The sequence below is a fragment of the Protopterus annectens genome, chromosome 7.part0, assembly GCF_019279795.1.
Source record: "Protopterus annectens isolate FY-2018-M chromosome 7.part0, PAN1.0, whole genome shotgun sequence".
Taxonomy (NCBI): Eukaryota; Metazoa; Chordata; order Ceratodontiformes; family Protopteridae; genus Protopterus; species Protopterus annectens.
This window is the reverse complement of record NC_056739.1, coordinates 518,428,088-518,452,273: the sequence shown is the minus strand read 5'-3', so window position 1 is coordinate 518,452,273 and position 24,186 is coordinate 518,428,088. Positions and strand designations below refer to the sequence as shown.

General features: G+C 39.9%; 1 protein-coding gene across 1 annotated transcript in view; it reads right to left on the bottom strand.

The window, feature by feature from the left end:
• Positions 1-22,867, bottom strand: part of LAMB3 (laminin subunit beta 3) — a 366,988-nt gene extending 344,121 nt beyond the window's left edge. The window contains exons 1-3 of the mRNA XM_044077133.1: positions 22,744-22,867; positions 21,479-21,537; positions 13,368-13,522 (exon numbers count right to left, since the gene is read on the bottom strand). Coding sequence (XP_043933068.1) covers positions 13,368-13,522; positions 21,479-21,503 — 180 coding nt within the window. The 5' untranslated portion in view covers positions 21,504-21,537; positions 22,744-22,867. The remainder of the gene's footprint in view (positions 1-13,367; positions 13,523-21,478; positions 21,538-22,743) is intronic.
• Positions 22,868-24,186: the final 1,319 nt, after the last annotated feature.

Sequence of the window (24,186 nt, the reverse complement as noted above, 5' to 3'; positions counted from 1 at the left end):
CTTTTGTAGTAAAGCCTGTTTATAAAGGATGTCCACCAGACAGGTTTGTGTTTCCTTGAGGAGCAAATTTTAGTTCTGTTGGGTATGCGAGTCCATGCAGCTGTACAAGTGCACGACTACTGCACTGGTGTACTGTTCAGCATAGTTGTCTGCACCATCTGAGGGGGCTGGTGGTGGGAAGCTGCTGATACCCTGCCTCAAGAGATTGTAGTCAGCTTTTGAGAGGTTTTTTAGCCTGGTTATGGCTGAGGAGGGGTTGGGGGGATAGAAGCATTGAATGAGACATACCAATGATCTGATCTCACCAGTGAAGAACAAACTATGGTAGTGGTGCAGTGTTCCCCCATGTTGGTGAGAGCCAAGTCCAGTATGTTATCTCCCCTTGTGGGGGATGAGACCAGCTGATCGAGTGTGTTAGAAATGATGAAGTCAAGGAATCGTTGGGTGAGTGCATTAGTGCAGGAATAGTTCACCCAGTCTATGGTGGGGTAGTTGAAGTCACCAAGGATCAGGGTTTTAGGGTGTACCTTGATGGAGTCAAGTAGGTCCAGGTAGGAGGTGTGGCTGTCCTGAGACATGGAGGGGGGTCTATAGCTGGCTATAACTTGAATGGGTGTCTTGCCAACTGTCAGTTGCACCTGGAGTAATTCCAGTGCGTCATGCCAGAAAACCAGTCTGGAGGTGTGCTTGTCCTTAATGAGGATAGAACTCCACCACCTTTAGTCTTTCCAACCTCATTTTGGGGTCAGAATGTGTGGAATGAGGTATAGCCTGGAAAGGCAGAGGTGGTCTCTGCAGCCCTGATCCAAGTTTCTGTGACTGCACAGACAACGGCATCTTCCAGTGTGAGGAGAGCCTCTAGTGAGTGCATTTTCAGATTAAGGCTCCTAGCATTGAGCAGTATAACCTTCAATTTGTTTTTGACAGATCTTTTATGTTGCAAAATTTGACTTTGGGACATAGCCTAAAAAATGGTACAATGGGGGAGGCAAGAGCTTTGGTCAAGATCCAGAACCCCAGGAGTGACAGGTGGAGGCCATCTCTGAATGACATCAGAAACTAAGAAAATTGTTGAAGTCACACATTTTTTGTTGGTATTGTGGAATCATTCTTGATGAAGGTAGGATGCTGCTTAGGGCAAGGGTCATCATTGCCTGGAGCACATACTCTGAGAGCTCAATCATGTCTCTCTTCATATAGTCCAAGGAGGTACGTCTCAAATCATTCACACCAACATGGACAATGACACAGCCATACTTGTACCTGTTGTGGAGAGACTTAAGTGCATGCGTGAAGTGGCAGATTCTAGCGCCTGACAAACATCTAATGGGACCTTCTCTTTGTTGAGCCTAATGACAATGATATGGATATCAGTGCGTCTCACTATTGAGTCGCTAATGACTAGTATGTTTTGTTTATTGTTATGCTTTATGGGCTGCATTGGTTTATTGTTATACCTAATGGTGTGTCGACTACTGTGTGTGATGTGATTGGTGTTGTGTGTGGAATGTTTGTGACTGTGTTTTGGGGGTCTCTGTTGTTTAGGTAAGTTTTTGTTGAGGACCCCTTCATAGGTGGGTGTGTGGCTCTATGATGTGGGTGGTGTGGTGCTTCTACCTGCAATCTCCTCTTTGTCAGGAGTACTGACTTTGGTGTGAGAGAGCATGGATTCCAGCTTACTGATGTAGATGCATCTCTCGTAAATAGAAGAATTATGTACTAGGAGAAGGGGACTGTCCATGAACCTAACACAGTTGCTATACTGTCTCAGTATGCCCATGTCAACCAGGCTGGTAGGGGAAACTGATGGGAATTGTCCAGAGATAGTGCTCTGAATACTTGGCGGACTTATGGAGACCAGGGTTGATAAGGGTTTGTCTGCAAAAACCCTAAAGGTAAACTAAATGGCCTGAAGCCCAAGTGCTACAACCAAAATTAAGATGATTAGAATATTAATTAGAATATTAATATTAGAATATCAATCAGGCTACTAACAAGCAGTAATAAGTGCAGAATGAGAGCACTTGTACACTTAAGAGCACACAGAACAGCAAACTAACATAATAAGATAGAAGATAGTTAAGTAGGAGCAGCTGAATAAAGTATAATGATACACATAGCAAATTTCAAGACAAAATTAGTTGCAGCTGCGAGGTCTGCATTTCAATGAGCCTTGTTTCTTCAATGCTAAAGATCCATAGGAACCATTCCAATGCTGAGCACAGAAGGCTTATCCAGATGCACTTTCTTGTATATGGAATAGCCTTTCTTGAGATCTGCAAGAAATCTATGACTGCAGGCACACGTGACATTATAATTATGTATCATATGTTTATTATAGCCAGTTTTTTGGACTATAATAATTAATTTCCTCTGAAGGAAACTTTGAGAACACAACTATGTAAAATTCATTTATCCTCTCTAAGTGTAGTCTGTTATTACCCAAACATCCACTGTATGGATACAGTGGAAAAAATACTCCCACATTCCATTATATTTAAAGACCTCAAGGTGTAAGTTATAACATAATGCTTATGACTCAAGTATACTAAATATTTTAAGGTTATAAGTTTACTGATACTACTAGTGACTTAACAGATTCCAAGGCATTAGTATGATGTGTAATGTCTAACAAGTTACTGTCTCTCCAGGAATATACTAGTGCCTATAGCTTTATCTCTTTGCACATAATTTAACTGGAACCTGCTCATAATTGGCATGTTGTCTGCCTATATTCGTTTAGTTTTGCATCTGTTTCTCTTCTATATTTTACATCTCTGTACAACTTTTTATACAAATACTTGATATATTAATATTATTGCTCTTGCTGTATTTGCATATAGCCTTTGTCGATATATTAACATGTTGTACTGCCCTTTGCTGTATTTGCATATAACCTATGTTGATATATTACCATTTTGTATTGCCTGTTGCTGTATTTGCATATAGCCTTTGTCAATATATTAACATTTTATATTGCCTGTTGCTGTATTTGCATATACCCTATGTAGATATATTAACATTTTGTATTGCCTTTTGCTGTATTTGCATACAGCCTATGTAGACATAGTAACATTTTATATTGCCTGTTGCTTTATCTGCATCTAACCTATGTCAGTATATTAACATTTTGCATTGCCTGTGATGTATTAGCATTTAACCTATGTCAATATATTAACATTTTGTATTGCCTGTAGTGGTATTTGTATATAGTGTATGTTGCGGCTAACAGATGCATATTTAGAACACTTTAACTACTCAATTAAAAAGTAAATTAATAAAATTTTCTTTAGAACTAATGAGAAACTACAGGTGGAATTTAATGGTCATAAAATAAAATCAGTCTTACAAAAACAGATTAATTAAGTGTAACAGTGAAGTTAGTGACCATAAGGATATTAGAAAGAGGTCTGATTTATATTATTGGCTTTCTATGTCTTTATTCCCCTATATTCAAACTAAATTGCTCAGTCCTTCATTTATTCATTCACTGATTACCAGCATAATCCCATTTAGGGTCATGGGAAGCCAGAGACTAACATGGCACTCAGGGGACACAAGGGAGAGAAACATGTCATGGATAAGGCTCTAATGTCTCCAGTCCGTCAAAAATTCCCATATATGCACACGTACATGCATGTGCATACACACACACACACACACACACACACACACACACACACACACACACACACACACACACACACACACACACACACACACACACACACACACACACACACACACACACAAACATGTGTACACCCACTTTGAAGGGTCACCAGTTACCTTAGAATGTGGGAGAGGACCACAGCCAAGAAGCAAACTTGAGAACTGAGTACTGAGAGGCAGAAATACTACCAGCTACATATCTGTGTTATCCAATTAAATTGCTAAGCAGAGGTCTTATTTTGGCATGTTGATTTCTTGACTTCATCTACTCTATATATACTTTTCAGATTAAAGTGTTGCATCAATAATGGATTGTAGGTAACTGCACAGCAATTCTGCTTCTGCCTAGGTCTTCAGCCAAGAATGATCTATTAGATAAAGTCACTTAACCAGTTAAAAAAAAATAAACAAACACTCATGCATCCTGGCTAAAAACATTTTGTCATATGTTTCTTCTTGCTTTTGTAGAACAGGTGGCAAAGAATTCAGATCAGATTATAAATATTGTTGAAAGGTGTGACACAACAGCTCACACTGTAGCCACAAAACCAAGTATAAACAATAACAATGTTTTGTTCTTCTGACCTTCCTCTTGGTCAGGCCAGTAGATTCTATGCCTCTGAGCAAACTTCCCATTTATTTTCCCTAGAGAGTGAAAGCAAGAATCTTTCATTCCTATGACAGGGCAAAAGCCATACAGCCCTTTTTTCCCTGCTAAGGGTAACATCCGAATCAGCACCCCAGCCTACCGAGTGGGAGCTAGGTGCTATGGAAAAGGCTACTATGTAGACCGGCATGTGATGATCATAAATCTCCATCCCTGCCATGGCTGAGATGGCATTGTATGCTGCTGCCTGAAAGATGCCCTCCATGCTCCTATCAAGGAAGCAACTTCTCATCATCACAGTGTTCCTGCCCTATAACTATTACCTGTAGTACATTTATATTCCTAAGGAGGTCAACAGTGCAGCAGCCAAACCACATGCCTCCCTCATGATGAGTAAGCCAGCAGCAGCCGCACCACCTCCCTCACTACCTTCCCCAGAATGGCAAAACCAGTAGCAGCAGCAGCCAAACTACACCCCTCTTCCAGGATAAGGGAGACAGCAGTAGCCACATCATCTCACTCCCCCCAGGAGGAGGAAGCCACACTACCTCCCTCCCATAGGATAGGTGAGCCATACCACCTCCCTCCACCAGGATAGATGAGACACAAACTCCTTCCACCAGGATAGGTGAGACACACCACCTTCTTCCTCGGGATAGGTAAGCTGCACTACATCTCTTTCCCAGGAAAGGTGAGCCATGCCATCTCCCTCCCTGGGGATAGGTGAACCACACCACCTTCTTCCCCCAGGATAGGTGAGCTACTCCAACTCCCAACCCCAAGATAAGTGAGATGCATCACCTCCTTCTCCCGGGATAGGTGAGCCACACCACTGCCCACCCCCCAAGATAGTTGAGACCCACTACATCCGACCCTCAGAATAGGTGAGATGCATCACCTCCCTGCCCCAGAATAGCTTAGCCACACCACCTACCCCCCCAGACAGATAAGCCACATCACCTCTCTCCCTCAGGATAGGTGAGATGCACAATCTCCTTCCCCCTAGGATAGGTGAGCCATAACACCTCCCTCCCCAGGATAGGTTAGCTGCATTACCACCCTCCCCCAGGATAGGTGAGACACATCCCACCATCTCCAGGATAGGAGAGGGGAACCACCATTCCAGTATAGATGAGCATCACCACCTCCCTCCCCCAAGACAGGTGAGACACACCACCCCCATTCCACAAGGATGGATGAGCCAGCAGCAGCCACACCACCTTTGCCCCCCCCCCCCCAGGGGGGGGTGAGCCAGCAGCAGCAGCCATACTACACTCCCCATGAGGGCTGCTGAGCTAGCAGCAACCAACACTGTAGCATTGATCACTGTGGAGTCCTTAAGTTACTATGAGGAAGCTTCATGCCCTTATTTCTTTATTCCATGGCACTTTTTAACCTATAAAAAGTAACATCTTTGTACATAGTAGACCTGATGGAACACCAGGAGGCACCACGCATCTAAGTGTGGCATGTGACTGCTTTGGCTCAGGCAGTGAAGAAGGTTGATATACTTACCAAAATGTTTGCACTGGCGCACGATGCTGCAGAAATGCCAAAATTCACCACAAGACCAGAAAACCCTGCAGAACACAGCTACATTACTCAATGTCTCACCTGCTTTACAGTACCTCACTGGCATGTCTCTCAATCTCTCAGTGCAAGAAATCTGGACAAAGCCTCACATAATGGGGGACAAAGGCCAAAAAAACAGGGACAGATTTTACATATTGGTCCTATAAACTTAGAAAGTTGCTAGTATACCAGGGTTTGTGTTAACATGCATTTTATGAAGGATTTGAAGTCTGAAACTCAAATGCATGCATACCTCTCAACTGTCCTGATTTTTGCAGACTATCCAGATTTGTGTCTCTTACTTTTGGTCTGTTCCTCATAAAATTTGTGGTTTTGTGATAAATCAAAAATGATTGAAGTCACTAAATAATATTAAATAATGGCAATCATTTGAATTTCATACTTCATATCCTTCAGAAAATATATAATGATGGAAGATCTGTCATTCTCACAACTTTCTAAGTTTAAAGGAGTAATATTCTAGATATGTCCCTATATTTGGGCATTTGTCCCCCCCCCCCCCTTATTTTTGGCTTTGTCCAGATTTTTTGCATTGAGAAGTTGAGAGATCTGAATGCATGTCATTATTTTGTGACTTCAATCCTCATATCATCCCAGTGTTTTGCCAGTCTTAATAATGGTCTAGTCTGGAATTTTCTCTAACATTTTGTTTGGTAAGTTCTGAAGTTAAAAAGGATTAACATGCAACAGTGTGCTCCTGATTGTATCATGGCCCTTGAGTGACCATTTCAGAATGGTAGTGAGTTGGATATAGGTGGAAAAACCCTTGCATTCTTATTTGGTCTGCTTGTTTGTGCATGTCTGTGCATCTATGTGTGTGTGTGTGTGTGTGTGTGTGTGTGTGTGTGTGTGCATGTGTGTGTGTGTGTGTGTGTGTGTGTGTGTGTGCGTGTGCGTGTGCGTGTGTGTGTGTGTGTGTGTGTGTGTGGATACACGCACAAGCTCATGTTTTTGGGGAGAGGTTAAGAAGCATCTTTTGAAGAAATCTATTTTGGTAATTGTCCTTTGTGAGGATGCCATTCCCTGAATTGTTTCAGTCTTGTTAATTGATAGTAATTGTTTTTAACTGATACTAAACTACATTTGTTTATTGCTACTCTAACAACCCAATTTACCACTGCATTGCCTCATCAGATTGCTTTCAGGTTTGTTTTCCTGCAGGCCTAATAGCCCAACTTGAATGACAATTATCAAGGAAGACAAAAGGATAAACAGAAAAGACAGTCTGAAATTAGCTAAATCTTTTACTTGATTTACAGAAAACTGAAAGTAATTGCTATTGCTAAATGCTCAAATGTCAGCTCCTTTATATTCTGGGATTTCTATTAATGCATTTTGTCAGCCAAAATGTAGGCAAAATAAGTTCTGATGAATGTATTAACAAACATGAAGCAGAAAGGAACCAAAATCTGTTTAAACAGAAACCGCACATTAGAGTATAGCCTTTTAATAATTGTAAGATGAGTGACTATTGTCCCTGAAATTGCATCATAGGAAGTTACTAGGCTATTTGCCCTGAGGCCCTTACAAGCCTAGCCAAGAATTTAGCCCATGTTTCAATAAGTCAGCACCAGATGCCCCTGTCTAGCAGGGACACAGGCAGAATCCAAGGTGTGCAGTTTCTGCTCCCCATCTAGTTATCCAAGTTGTGCTTAAAAAGGGTTAATGAGGTATTCTGCTTGACATGGAAAGGGAGTCTATTCCACAGAAGGGGGAGTCTCTGGGACACAAATCTGTCTATCTCCCCAACAAGTCATACTGATGTCACAGACCAGGTTGAAGTCACACATGCAGGTTACTCAAGTGGAGCTTGACTTGAGGATATACAGCAGCCCCATCAAGGTGGGGTCTGAGATTGCTTTGTATGCCAGACAGAGGTAACCTCGGAAGAGTCTGTATGAGACTGAGTAGTGGGACAGGGCATTTAGCCTACCTGTGTAGGGTAGATGCTTGAAGCCCTGCATTCTACTGGTGAGGATCCTCTGTGGTCTCTCCAGTTGCTGCATGTGCTTTATGTGCCAAAAGGGGTATTGTACTCAGTAATGGGTCTTATAAGGGAAGAATACAGGGATATCCCAAACAACAGAGACCCCAAGACTGATCACTGGGCTACACCACTCGTTACATATTATATTATGTTTATTATAGCATACTGTACTTTATAGCATTTATAAGTAATGTAATGTAATGTCATTGCTAAATGAGTACATTTTATACAAGTCATGTGTCTTGATGAGATCACACAAAATTTGCTTAGGGTTTTATGCATTCCTGCTACTGTTTGGGGTATCCCTGAAAACAAGTACAGTACGACTCGGTGGGTGTCTGCTGTTATGAGTTGTGAATACTGTCATATATTATCATATTTATTGGAAAGGCTCACCCAGACTCTGCTACACTTTGCTGTGAGGGAAAGGTTGGTTTGCTTTTTATTTGTTGTATTTTGTATTAGTTTATTGCCTTTTTATATTTTGAGTGCTGTGATTTGTTTTCTTTACCTTGTGTTTTGCTTGTGTTCTGCTTTTAACTGCATATTAAAACTTCAAAAGACACTACAACTCTGTCTCTTATAAGTCAGGCAAAATTTACACTATCCCCTCAACCTGTCACTGTCGTGTTCTTAAATACCACTGTCTTTCTAGTTGCCTGCCTCTTATGTTAATTTGACCACATATCTCATTTCCTCTCTGCTTTCACTGGCTTGTGTGAGTAAACACAAAATTATCATTTTGTGAAATCTTCAGGCTTGGCAAGCCAGTACGTCAAAATCAACTGCCAATCATTAGCGGACCGGAGTTCTGCTGTGGCGACCCCTAACCGGGAAAAGCCAAAAGAAAGTAAGTACTCCCCTTCAACTATTTAAATTTATTGGCCATTCTACTGTATTCCATAGTACCAAAATACAAAAGTGATCACCCCCTTGCAATCTATCTTGCCATTTTAAAAATGGTGACTCTCCACTAAAACTTAACTTTTTAGACAGGTAAAACTTAAGTTACCTACTTTCACATCTAACTTCTCTAGTGCATACTGCAGTGTTTAGAATAAACCATTTTTTTTTCATCTTGCCTTTAAGTATCCCTGTGACTAGCACTTGCTCTAATACCTGCTGGAAAGCACTAGGAAGCTTTAAACTGATACAAGCACTAAACTCTCCTTATTAATACGGAGAAATTAATCATAGGCACTAAACAGCCTATAATTGCAAAGTACCTTGCTAAGGTAAGGAAAACAACTCCTGTACTTTTCAAAAAAAAAAGCACCAAATCAGGCATGTCCAGGGGCCAGCTTCTGTTGATTTCTCCTGTCCACCTGGTGAATCTGGGCATACTGGGGCAATGCAGCAATTGCCTCATGTACACAGACAACCCTGTCCTCCTACCACCCAACACTACAACCTGAGAGATGCACTTACATAGCCAAACTGGAAGCAAAGCTCTCTCCACCCAAGATTGTGCTAGACAGTCAAGAGAAGGTTAACACCCACACTACACCTCAAGCAACACATAGCCCTTCTAAACTCACACCACCAACACCCAAACATAGCAACACTAAATCCACATATGCGGAGGTCCTTAACTGTAACCTGCCCAAGCAACAAGGACCTCTGAAGCTGAAACGCAAATAAACACCAATCACAACAAAAGTGTCACATAGCTCACAACACCAGTGTGCCACCCAGCAACAGCCCCCAAGGCAAGACAACATACCTAACACTTTGGTCATAGGTGACTCTGTAGTTAGGCACACTGATGTCCCACTCACCAGGCTGAACAAGGAGAAAATTACAGTGATCTGCCTGTCAGGTGCCAGGATCCACCACATAACTCAAGTCACTCCACAACAAGTACAAATATGACTCTATCATTGTCCATGTTGGAGTAAATGACTTGAGATGTACCTCCCTGGACTACATGAAAAGAGACATGGAAGAGCTCTCGGACCATGTGGCCCAGGCAGGTATGACCCTTGCCCTGAGTAGCATCCTGCCTTTGCCCAGAATTATACCATAGTATAAGGACAAAATGATTGACTTCAACAATTGGCTGAACTTCTGGTGTCATTCAAAGGGGATCTAGTATCTGTCTGCCTGGGATGACATGATCGACAGACCACGATGCTTTGCCAGAGATGGTCTGCACCTGTCACCCCTGGGATTCTGGTTACTGGCTAAGACTCTTGCCACCCCTATAGTGCCTTTTATAGGCAAAGTTCAAAGGACAAAACCACCACCATAAAAACAGGTACAAGCATGCAAAATCTGAAGGTAATGCTACTCAATGCTAGAAGTCTAAACCTCAAAATGCACTCTCTCGTGGCACTCCTAAAAATGGAGAACACAGATATCTGTGCAGTAACTGAGACCTGGTTCAAGGCTCCAGATAGCACCCCAGCAATACCAAGCTACAACCCTTACCACACTTTTCAGCCACCAAACCAGGATCGAAACACTAAAGGTGGAGGAGTGTCCATATTCACCAAGGATATTATTCACACCATCAGGTTAGTTGCCCAATGCAATGCATCTGAAATTCTCCAGGTGCAACTAACACTAGGTAAGACTGCAATCCAAAGTGTAGCTTGTTACAGATCCCCCACCATACCCCAAGATTCTCACTACACCTTTCTAAACACACTGGAAAATATTAATATACAGCCAAACACCCTAATACTGGGTGATTTCAACTACCCTGCCATTAACTGGGAAAACTACTTGTGTACCAACACCTTTGCCCTACGGTTCTTGTAATTCATAAATTCCAGTGCCCTGGATCAATTAATCCATAGTCCCACCAGGGGCTCCAATATCCTAGACCTGGTCATTACCAACATGGGAAATCGATGCTCCACACCTATGGTCACCCCCTCGTTGGTCAGGTCAGACCATAAGCTAATCACCCTTAACATCCACATCCCATCCCCACTCCCAGTAAGGAAACCTCCATAAAAAACTTCTTCAAAGCCAACTTCATGCTACTAAGTCAGAAGTTACAAACTTCATGACACCCATGCAGACAGGAACTGAAAGTTTGACTGCTGAGTCCTACACTAAGACACTGTATGAGCACATCCACTCATGCATGAATCGTGCCATCCCAAATAGAACCACGATGATCTACTCCTAAAAAAGGAAGCCAATCTGGTGGTTCCCTGCCATAAACAAACTTTACAACAAAAGGAAGAAACTGTTGCAGAAAAGAGGAAAATCCCAGGATGCAAAAAAACTCCCTTACCAGCCTCAGTAAGAAGCGGAGATCCCTCATAAAATCCTCCAAAGCTAGTTACAAAAATAAAATTGCCAAAGATTCTAAAGACAACCACAAGGCATTCTATAACTATGTCAAGAATCTAAATGGCAATGCTCAGATCTGCTCTGAGCTACAACAGAATGGCATTAAATATACTGATCCCAAGGATATTGCCAATATCCTGGCAGATAGATTCAGTGCCAACTTCACCCCCCTCACACCCCCTAAATGGCCCATCTCAATACCGGAAGACTGCCAAATTCTGGTAATAACGGCCACACAGGTAAAAAAACGCACTCTCCAAAGCTAAGAATGCAGCATCCATGGGACCAGATGACATCCAGACCTGTGTACTACATGAACTACAAAATGAACTGGCACCTCACCTAAGTGTCATGTTTAATCATACCCTCACCTCAGGCTTCATGCCCACTGAGTGGCACACATCTACAATTATCCCACTCCACAAGGGGGGATCCGACCCATTAGTCTGATGAGCCTGATCTGCAAGGCCATGGAATGTATTATCATGAAACTTATAAATAAAGACATCGGCAACCTTAAATCACTGGACCCCACCCAGTTTGGGTTTGTGAAGTGCCGATTTTGTCTCCTGAACCTGATTGACTTTGAATCAGTCTCCAGAGCCGTGGATGAGGGTAAGGCAGTCCACACAGCCTATCTGGACCTCGCCAAGGCTTTTGACACCATTCCCCACTCTGGAATCATAGATAAACTTACTAAGCTAGGCATTAATCCCTACATCACTCAATGGATTGCCAACTGGCTTACTGACAGAACCCACACTGTAAAAGTAGCTGACTCCAAATCCAGCTCCAGAAAAGTGACAAGTGGAGTACCTCAGGGTTCAATCCTGGGACCCCTCTTGTTTGGAATCTACTTCTCTGAAGTACTGGCCAACACTAAGAGACTCTGGCTAACAAAGTTCACAGATGACTGCAAACTGGGAGCAATTATTGAATCCCCAAATGATGTGGATACTCTACAAAAAGGCCTTACAGAAACAGATGCTTGATGCCAGAGCCATGGGCTCAAGCTCAATGCCAAGAAATGTATAGTTATCCCCTTTGGGGAAAAACATGTAGGCGTGAATTACCACATGGGAGGCAGTACACTAAGCACCAAAAGTGTGATAAGATACTTAGGGACACAGATGGACAGTGGTCTCACCTTCAATAACCACATCGCTACAACAGTCAGGAAATCCTTCTATGTGGCACACCTCATCATTAAGGGCTTTTCATCCGGAAAAAAGGAGGTCATTGTTCCACTGTACTCATCCCTCATTAGACCCATTATAGAATACAATGCCCCATTTGGTATGTACCTCTCAAGACATCTGCAACAACTGGAAAGGCTGCAGAAATACCTCACTAAAAGAATCGCAGGCCTAAAGCAGATGCCCTATGCTGACCACCTTAAGAAACTCCAGCTATACTCTGTCACGTATCTACTCCGAGACGATCTCTGCTTAACATACAAGGCCATGTCAAACCCAGAGCTGTTGGACATGCTACACTTAAAGAAATCCCAATCCCTCAGAGCCACATGCTCCAGGGATCTAAACCTTGTCATTACAATAAACAAAACATGCTGGAGGGATAGGTTCCTGACCCAGAGACTCCCCAGACTCTGGAAAAGACTGCCCATACATGTTAAGCAGAATGCTTCTTTGGCCCTCTTCAAAAGGAACCTTGATGATTGGATGAGAAAATGAAATTCACCCCGGGGATCATGTCAGTTGTCCTGCTAGACAGGTGTCCAGGGAAGTAAATATTGTGGGAAAAATAGCCAGGGAATTGTTATGGCTAGGCTTGTATAGGCCCTAGAGCCAATAGCCTAGTACCAACCTTTGAATCATATCATATCATATCATATCATATCAGAGATGCTCTACAGTACAGTGTTTAAAATGTTGAACTTTAAAATTGTAGACCTCTGTTCAAATTCCATCGTCTCCTGTATGCGTAGTGTCTTAGGTACCCAAGTTACTCCTGAAAAGGGGTGTTGCTGCTAAGCCCACTTAGATTGATAAATATGATATTGCACTATATCATACAATATATTATGCTGTTATAAAACATGTTTCTTCATATCCTATAGTATTGTACTCTGTCACTTTATATATAATTTTAAGTACTAAAGAAGAAAGCTTTGCACTTGCTCCTTAATGGAAATAGATTGACTATTCAAACATATAAAAATGACATATAAATGAACCATACCTCCCCATGTGGGGTGCAAAAGACTTCTGATTTTGTCAGCCCACAAGTAGATGAAGCCTGAAGGCTACTGGCTCTCCCTATGAGAATATCTCCAAAGGCTGGGTAACATGCTCCACGTGAGCAGTCCTGCTGTGCTAGGCTGAGACTTGGTAAAGCTGTAAGCAAAGAGAAAACAACAAAACGACATATTTACTGAACATGAGACGCATAATTTATGGCAACTGAACAAACTCACATTCTTAGAAATTTACTTATAATTATTACTGATCAGTAAATTTCATTTCCAACAGTGTCCTACAGTGCATACAGGAATTTATTTAGTAAACCTAATGAAGGTGGCCAATAAAGGCAGCTCACCTGCCTATCATGTCTTTTAGTTGACTTAGTGCTATGTATTTTATGTGTCTGAATGATGATAAGAGTTTATACAGACTCTACTTTTTCAGAAATACATATATAAAACTATAATCATTTACTCTCCCCAGAACACACCATCAGAATCCAAACAGTAAAACAACATGCTTTGTGAAATATGCAGTCTAAATTTGACACATCTCAGCTTTAAAGGCACACATAACTAGTGTTTTTACAAAAGTCTGACATTGTTTTTTTAATTACCACGATTTACTTATTTACTTTTGATTGTTTAGTAAAAAGAAAACCTTTTTTTTCACCTTCTAAAAACTATGCTGCCCATAAGCAGCAGAAGTTAATTGACTGCTGAGATATGTTGTTTAATCTTTGGGTCCCCTATTGCTTACAAAGAAACTCAGTCATGCTGAGTATGGCCACTCAAAGGTTATTTTTTTCAGGAATCAAAATTACACTCAAGTCACCAGGAAGAGAAATATATACTGTAATGTCCAAGCTGTTTATTTAATATGCAAGCTAAAATGCTTTCACTTACTGCTAAATCAGGTGTAAAAACAATTCATTAAAAGGACTGTATTCATTTAAAATCTAAAAGGTCACATGACATCTTACAAAAAACATTCATTGATCAATTCATTAAAAGCAATTCGAAAAATTAAAAACAAAGACTGCATTTTTTCAGAGCAGGTATCAGGAAATTATGTTCATTCAAACATGGAAAAATGTCAGCATAGAGTAAATTAATCCTTTTGTGTTCAGCATAAAATAATTAATAGTTGGTATATTTTGATTACATCTCAACAGACACGTAGATTTATTTCTATGAAACCCCTATTTGGATACAGAAGGGCTCGAAATTTGAAGAATATTCTTTGCTATAAGGAACAGAGCACATGTAGAAATTTAAGATATAGTTTAAGAGTAGGCACTTTTCCTTCCTATAAATGTAATTACTCTAGACATATTTTGAGAAATGGCTACTTCAAACATTCAATATTTGGAAGAACTTTCAGTATTAAAAGTTATGCTGATTGTGATTCGAAACAATGTCTAATTAGTGCAATGTCAAACATGCATTTCCTTTTACGTAGGCAAGACAGATCAAAAATTAAAAGAATGTATTGGTAACCATTTATCAAATATTAGGAGAAGTATTGAGACCAATGCACTTTATAAACACATTTGTAACAAAGGTCCTACATACTTTTTTTAAATTTATGGTACTTGAGTTGGTCACACCAGATATTAGAGGTGGTGACATTAATTTAAAAATAGAGAATGCTGAATACAAATTGATTAATTTACTCTGTGCTGACATTTGTCCATGTTTGAATGAATATAATTCCCTGAAACCTGTTCGGAAAAAAAACACAGTCTTTGTTTTTAATTGTTTTAATTGCTTATAACTAATTGAATAGTGAATTTTTTTTTGTAAGATGTCATGTGACCTTTTAGTCATAGGTCTCAACCTCTTAAGAGGCCAATGTGGAACATAGACCCTATCAATGTGTGACAAACAGTCAAAATGTGGAACACCCTATTTTCGCACTACGCAAAAATGTACCATTTCCATGGGACCCGGTTGAAGTGGGCTTTCTGCCAGAAGAACTAAGTGAATACTGTATATTTTAAAAATTCAATAGGACACACGTCAAATAAAACAAAGTCAGCAGAAACCATTGATAAAATGCAATATACAGACAGTATGGTTCAGACAGCAGTGACCTATTTCCATTAATTATGATGCACACAACGTGGTGAAGATACTTTTACCTTCATAAGTAAAAAGACTACATTTTGTATTACAGTTACGTTAGCTAGGCAGCTACATACCCCTAGTTCCTTTATTCATGTTGGTCATAAACAACAAATTCTTTCTACTTGGCTTCTCTCCTATTTTTCCAAGTTATAATTCATCCCCATGCCGGACCCAAAAATACCTGCATCTTCTCCATCACTCTGTTAACTCCAATCATTTCTTCCATTTGACCAACTCCCCTGGGGAACTTCTTGATTTATTCAAATAATAAAAGCTCTGCTTTTTCAGAAAAGTACTCCATTGCCAAGCTGAAGTATGACCCCCAAATCTGTCATCTTACCCTTCTGTCACACATTCGATGTCACTCACTACAAACCTTTCCTCCCAAACATTGAATGTACTATGCCTCTTAGATGTCTACTGCTTTTCAATCAGTCACTGTTAACCCATTGTTAATGTACTGTCCTTAAATGTCTGCCCATACATTCTTCGGAAAATGACTTGCTGTTTTTAACTGTTGCCGATTATAGCCAAAAAAGGCTAGTTTTACAAAACACATTCCTAATAGGTAGGCATGTTTTGGACAGCACAATTTATTAGACCCTAGTTTAAAATGTTCTAAGCATTCTGTGTTGTTGCACCTGTAACATTTCTACAATATGCTCGAAAGTATGCACTCACTCAAGTACACTAAATATGGCTAGCTAAACCCTAGGTCCCTGCCTTTGTTCATTACTTTAACATTCAAGTCTCTCTAAAGTCACAGTTCCCACCATGACTGCAAAGTAACATATTTCTTGTTCTCTTCTCTCCACACAAACTGCTACAGAGGCATGAAAGTAAGAAAAGTGTTACGGACATAACTCCTGTTTTTTTTTGTCAGGACCTGTACATTCAGAGGTTGCCCAAGACCTCAAAGTATGTGAAGGGCACAATAAATATTCTTATTTTCCCCATCTGAATTATGGCCAGCTGTCTCCCTCTTTGTCTACAGAACTTATTACTCATTTTGTATCTGTTTCATACTTGCCTGATAGCAGACCTACAGTGTTTTAAGCTTAAGCCATTAATCTCTCTAGGAGCAGAAACTACCAGGGACAGAAATTCTCCCAAATAAGACAGCAGTTGAGTGCTAAGACGCAGAAGCACAGCATATCTAGGAACTGATTGTTCTTTGATATCCACTTTGCCCAGACTGTCAAGAAGGTAGAACAATGCATCTCTTATGTCACTTAGCTGACTGCAGGGAATCAGAGATTATCTTTATTTCCTCCAAAGTATATGTGTGTGTGTGTGATTTTTTTATTTTATTATTCAACTATAAGTAAGCACATCAATTACATTTACTACTGTTTCACAGAGTACTAAATATGACATTATTCTTCTTCGGTTTAACATCAGAGTAACCGAGCGGCATGCCAAGTAAAAACACTGAATAAAAAAAATACAAGCATTCAAACAAAGCTCATATGTATCCCTAAGCCAGTCAGCTTTGACATTTTCATGTAACCTTCTTGAACAAATATCCTGCAGTTTTAAATGTTGTACGCCTTACAACTCTCTTTATTGTGTGTCGCTACTTTAACTGCAGTCATCCGATCCTTCAGAAATAACATCGTTACTTGTAGCTATACAAAAAATGGCAGTTGTAAATGCAGACGCCTGCATTTACAGTAATGCAAAACAATGACACAGCCTGAGAATAATGATACACGTAGCAGAAACCAAGCCCAGCAGACTTTATTGCAAGATCCCTAAAGTCACAAAGCGGAGTAACGGCTGCTCATTGCGGAACAGCGGAACAATGGGCTTAATCTATCACAAATGCAGAGCGTTCCGCACAATCCGGAGCACTTGGCTGCTAAGCATTCAAAGAATGCTGTATTTTAATGAATTGCTTTTACACCTGATGAAGCAGTAAGCAATAGCATTTTAGCCTGTGTATTAAATAAATTGCTTGGAACTTATATCTCCACTCCTGATGATTTGGGTATACTTTTGATTCATGTTTTTGGGTTTAGCTACAATTGTCTTTGTCTGCTGAGCCTTCCATATACCTTGTCCGTTTACTGCTTCTACTACCTGTAGATGTATAGATATAGAAGTATCACTGGGTCTTTAATTCAGTAATACCAAACAAATGCAGCATCATATCAGTTATCTAAAAGGAATACAAACAAAGGAATAGAAATGCTATATTTATGTCAAAAATATTATAGGTCATTTCCAGCCCCTATTGTTATCTTAGTACATGTTATTATTGCTTTTCCAGACACAACACAGAGAATTATGATTGTGCTTCTGATCCTAACCATCCTGTCATGATTTTGAGGTACAGATGTCAAACAATTCATCTCAAGAACAGATTTCTTCACATCCATATTGCATGTCAAACAGATGCACTGCCACAACTGTCAGACCCTCATTAGTTAAAACTGACAAGAAATCAGTCACCTTTAAGCTGGCACTAACACCAGAACTCACAAAGGATAAAATCAGACTAAAAAACTTCACTAAGTCTAATTATACCCTCCTAGGTGAAGGTATAAATGCATCCCAAGCCGCACCCTAAGCTAAAAGTGATAACTATGCCGAAGCTTACACTAAAGCCTTAAAACAAGGGAACCACCTTCCTGCCAGACAGATCAATGGTGCAAGAAACACTTGTAGTATCCAAGAAATCTTGGATACTACAAGTTCATTTCTTGCACCATGGATCTATCTGGCAGGATGGTGGTTCCCTTGTTTTATGAGTTTTGGTTGCCTTTTTACACCATTTTGTTTTTTTGTTACACTAAAGCCTTGCACAATCACTTTCATAAGTGTATAAACTTGGGTGTACCAGAAAGAATTAAAATCAGAGCCTCAAGTAAAAAATAGCTGCAATGGTGGACATCCAGCATCAGCAAACTTTATAATAAATGCAAAAAGTTGCTGTTCAAGAAAACGAAGGCAAGGCCTCAACAATGGAAAAGCACCCTCCTCAGCCAGAACAGGCAAATAAGACAACTTGTCAAATCCTCCAAGGACTCCTTTGTGAGAAACTTAGCAAGTATAACCAAGGAAAACCATAAGGTCTCTTACAGCTACGTACATAACCTAAATTGTAGGACACAAGCGTGTGCAGAACTAGTAGCCAATCTTATCACACACACTGACCCACAGAGATAGCAAACCTGCTAGCGGAGAGGTTTGGCAAAAATTTCACTCAGTTATCACTAACTAACTTACAACAAACCTTGCCCCAAACTTCCTCCCCACCATAAATATCTGAAGAGCAGATCCTCAAAGCCTTGTATAAGGCAAAATACACATCCTGTGTGGGACCAGACAACATCACAGGTTGTCTTCTAAACAGGCTGAAACATGAACTAGCATCACCACTTAATACCCTTTTCAATCATAGTCTAACCACAGGTTTTGTTCCTGTGGAATGGAGAACAGCAACAATTATTCCCCTCCACAAAGGTGGCCTAGCAACAGACCCAGGGAATTACAGACCCATAGGTCTGACCAGCCTCATCTGTAAGGCCATGAAATTTATCATTATGGACCTCATAAATAAAGACATAGGTGATCTCCAAACCCTGGAGCTTACTCAATTCGGTTTCATGATGGTCAGATCCTGCCTATTAAACATGGTGGATTTCTTTGAAAATGTGACCAAGGCCATTGATGAGGGCAAATCTATGTACACAGCATACCTTGACTTGTCAAAGGTTTTCGTCACAATCCCATATTCAGGAATTACAAATAAGCTTAGCAAACTGAATATAAACCCTTTCGTTGTAAGATGGGTTGCCAACTAGCTCACAAGCTGGACACGCTACCAAAGTGGGTGAGTCCACATCAACCAGCTGAAATGTTACTAGTAGGGTGCTACAGGAGTTAGTGTTTGGTATATACTTCTCAGATGTTCAGGTAATAACTAAGGGGCTGTGGCTGACCAAGTTTGCAGATGACTGCAAACTAGGTGCAGTCATTGAATCCCCAAATGATATCAGTATACTCCAGGAGGGCGTCATGCAGACCAGCAACTGGTGTATTAGTCATGGTCTCAAACTGAATGCAAATAAATCCATCATCATTCCCTTTGGCACAAGCAATGTCCCTTTACACTATCAAATCAACAACAATAGCCTAAGTACCCATGAAGTGGTAAAGGACCTGGGATCACAAGTGGACTGTGACCTTAACTTTGACCACCATGTGTCTACTGTAGTAAGGAAAGCTTTCTACATATCACACTTGATTAATAAAGGCATTGCCTTGAGAGCAAAAGAAGTTTTAACCCACCCATACTCAGCACTTATCTGGCCCATAATTGAGTATAACCTCCCATTCGGCATGTACCGTACTAAGCACCTGCAGCAATTGGAGAGACCTCAAAGGTCTCTAACAAAGAAGATCAAGGGGTTCTAGCATGTGCCTTACACAGACAGACATACTAAAGTCCCTGTCGCTATACTCCATATCATATAGACTTCTTAGGAGAGACTTATGGCTGGCCTACAGAGCAATCCAAGACCCAGACCTAACGAACTTGCTGCTTATCTATAAATCAAATGGGACTATGGCTACCCATTCCAGGGACCTAAATGTGGCCTGCGACTTAAATAGGACATGATGGCTGGGCAGATTTATCTTCCAATGACTACCACATCTTTCAAGCAGGCTACCAATCCATGTGAAACAGCGCACCTCTGTGACACTGTTCAAAAGGAATTTGGACGAGTGGATGGGCACTGTAAATTTTTATCGGGGATAGTGCCCACAACTCTCCTGGATATGGGCAGTCATCACTAAATGCAATCTTGGATATTGACTAGCATTTCAATGGGTCAACAGCCTAGTAATCTCCTATGATGTGTAGGACTGCAAAGCATTTTACAGTTTTGAAAGTTGCAACACACTTAGCACTGCCTTATAGGTAGTGGCCACAAGTAAAATGGATTATAGCTTTAAAGGATGTTTAAGCTTTTTGCTGTTGTTCTATGTTGGCTTTTGGCTGTGCTATAGACTAGAGCTTAATAGTGCTGAAATGTGTGGGAATGTGTTATGCGACTGACAGCCCTTTCACCAAGTACTGAGTGATCAAATGAATTTGGGTGAAACAACTTTTGCCAAGAGAGCAGTTTTCTTTTTTCTCCTCTGTTGTGTGACCTCATAAGCATATTTAACTTCACTGGGTGTGAAGCTAGGCCTCACATGGAGGTAGCAAGTGGGATTGCCCTCCTGTGAAAAAACAAATGACCTCAGAGGTTTGCCAAAAGTAGTTTTGCCCTTTATGAAAGAGATGGTGATTGATCAACATGAATTGAAATGTGCTTACCAAAACTTTTTTAAACACTTTTCTTACATTACAGAGGACCTTAACAAAGTTGCCTATTTCCCAAATTCAGAACATAATGTAATGCTTCATGTGCTACAGTTATTATCTTAATTCAATCACAGCTGTGCTATAATATATGTTGCCATACCTCTCAACTGTCCAGATCTTCACAGAATGTCCAGATTTATGCTTGATATTTTTGGTCTGTTCCTCATAAAACTTGTGGTTTTCTGGCAAATCACTGAAAATTGATGTCATTAAATAATAATGTAGATTTGGGATTCATATCTTTCAGAACACGCATGCTAACACAAACCCTGTTATTCTAGCAACTTAAGTTTATAAGAGAAAAATTTAAAATATGTCCCTATTTTTGAACCTTTTTCCTGCTATTATTTTAGGCTTTGTCCAGATTTCCTGTTCTTTTAGATTGATAAGTATACATAGTGATGTTGTTGTAATAGAAGAACATTATTGTAATTCCTTTTCCCTATTAAGCCTTATCCCAGTGCATAATGATTAATGTTCTGTCTCAAAAGCATTTTAGCATTTTATAGTCAGTCAGAAGTTTTAATGAGCAGTTGTTACACCACAGGATCTTTTACGTTTATAATTGTTATATAATCTAATAAAAAAAAAAAAACTCACCAAACAATAACAGCAATATAAGCATCTCCTTTCAACACACAAATGCAAGGTTTGGCGGCCTGTGAAAAAAATAGAAGAGGGTTAGAAAACAACTCACTCCAAGCATATAAGAACATTTACCAGCTGCACATGTACACATGCAGGCAATACAATAATTGCAATTATTATCAGCAAAAAAGAACTTTAGTATAACTTCAGATTTTAGTGGATTATGCACTAAATTTATAATGTCCATAGCTTAAGCACAATATGGGCAGGGAAGGTCAAAAAAGTAGATTCTAAGTCCTACTATGTTCACAGCAATGCAATACTTCCTAGAAGAGCACTGTGCCGTTATCAGCTGATTTTTGTTTCAAGACACTGTATAACCATCTCTTTCTGAATTTATGAAGTACATTGTGGGTACTTATAATACTTTTCTGTAATGCAGTTGTTCTGAACTCCCACGCAGTCTTCTGAATGCCAAGAATGTACGGTTTGCACTTATTTCACAGGATACCTCTAGGCAATCTTCTTTTGACACTATATTGCAGTTTTAAAATAAAAATATGTGCTATACTAATTACACGTTTATATACTGCAAACAAGGCATGTTATATATTTCAGTGACATACAATTTAAGAGATTTGAAATCAGAAACATGGAATTTTACATGCCAACATTAGATATAGACTGCTTAGCTTGTCTAATCTACCATTTCCTTCACTCCTTCAGAATAATAGCTTTATGTCTTCCAACCTATTCTTAAACTTGTGAAGGTTTTTCACCTTAGAGTTCCTCTGGAAGACTGCTCCAATTATGTACTTCCATTTTTGTTAGGAAAACAATGTGCATCTCCCCTGAGCACCCATCCCTGTATAATTTTACCATTTCATAAAAAGTTGAATTAATTTCACTACATTTTTTCATCATTTCCTTCTAATCTGGCCTACAGTTTACTCTCTCTCTCTCTCTGTGGGTTTATACAAACGTAATTGCTGGTATACAAGCACTAACACGCAAGAAGATCTGGGAAAAACAAACCTGTCATGCTGATTCTTTCCTAGTTAAAAGCACTATCAGCAGTGTGGAAAAAATATACACACAACTTTAACATTATTCTAATTAAGTATGGGTTCATGATTATCATTCATGCGATATACATTTGAATTACTTGAGCCCAGTTTACTAGGTTACAAAATAATATAATGAAGAATTACCAACATTTTTTTTACTCATTCTAATCAAGCATACAACATAACTCTGTTCTAAATGTTCTTGCGTACCTTTTGACTATGTCTGATATACTCTTCTCTTCTTTTCTGCAAATATCTTTGAGGTGAATACTTTTTCCTCTGCCACCTGATAGACTACTGCTTATTTCATGCTTCCAGCTATTTAAAGGCAGCCTCACCTGGAACAGACGATGATTCACAGGGATGCTGGAATGTAACAGGAATCTGATCAGACATCCCACCCACTCTCACTGCTGAAGTATGTAAAATCTTCTTCAACAGTACAGTTTTACTTTGTAAACCTATTTACATTTTTTAACATGTAAAATGTAGCCTTGGTTTATAACAGTGCCAAACCTTAAAAATACAAATCAAAAAATAGTATTTTATATACAATACTAGTTCTGTATCTATCAACGGAGAAGTGCTCATCTGTCACCTCATCTTTCCAGTGGCCTTTCCCTAACCATAACCAGAAACCCTCCCCGTTCTTTGGCTACTGTGATGACCAGTGTTTACTCTTTACTGATGCACAAACATGTGCCAGACTAATTGGCCTTGCAATTCCTGCCACTGTAAGACCCTAACCCAAACCAGCATTAATTTTCTATACCCTACTATAGTTTTCATTCAAATGTGATTAGGCAAATGAGTCTTAGATCTAATTTAGATATTTCAATTTAGACCAAATGAATCTTAAATGAGTTGTCACGTATCCATATGCATATATGTAAATACATAAATATATAAATATGTATATATATACACACACACACATATATGTATGTGTATATATATATATATATATATATATATATATATATATATATATATATATATATATATATATAAACAGCAAGTCAATGTGAAGACACACTCCCAACCTTAATAAACTTTGTTGTCTCTTCTCTCCTTCACTTTACAGGTAGTTTGAATTATTACTTACCCCCTCTGAGGCCTTCACTGATTTCCACTGATTGCCTCTCTGGTTTCTTTGCATTCCACCTGGTTTACACCCCTTGTGCTATCTCCCTCCCCCAATACAAAGTCTATATTAGAATCCTGCTGAGCATGGAGCCATCTTTAAATTTCTAGTCTCCCACCAGGACACAAGTGCTCTTCAGCAATTATATTCTGCTTGCCGGTAAGCCATTAGACCTCAGGAATTTGTTTTAAAAGTGTTCAGATTTGTAAAGTAATACTTACTTTTTTCTCTTGTCTTGGTTGGCTCTGCCCCGCTCCGTTCGTCCTCGCTAATGCTCGGGCTGTCTCCGCTCCCCTGCCCTGCCCCCTATTTCCTCCCGCCTCCACTACCTCTACATTTATAGTAATCACAGCCACACCCACAGCTCACCCTCACATCACCTCCACCAATCATAGCTCCTCAAGTCATATCACATTATACCACACCAACTTGCTCCACACAAAATACTCCCAATCACTCTCATTCCCACTAGGCATTTTTTACATCACCCACACTACTTCCCCATCCAC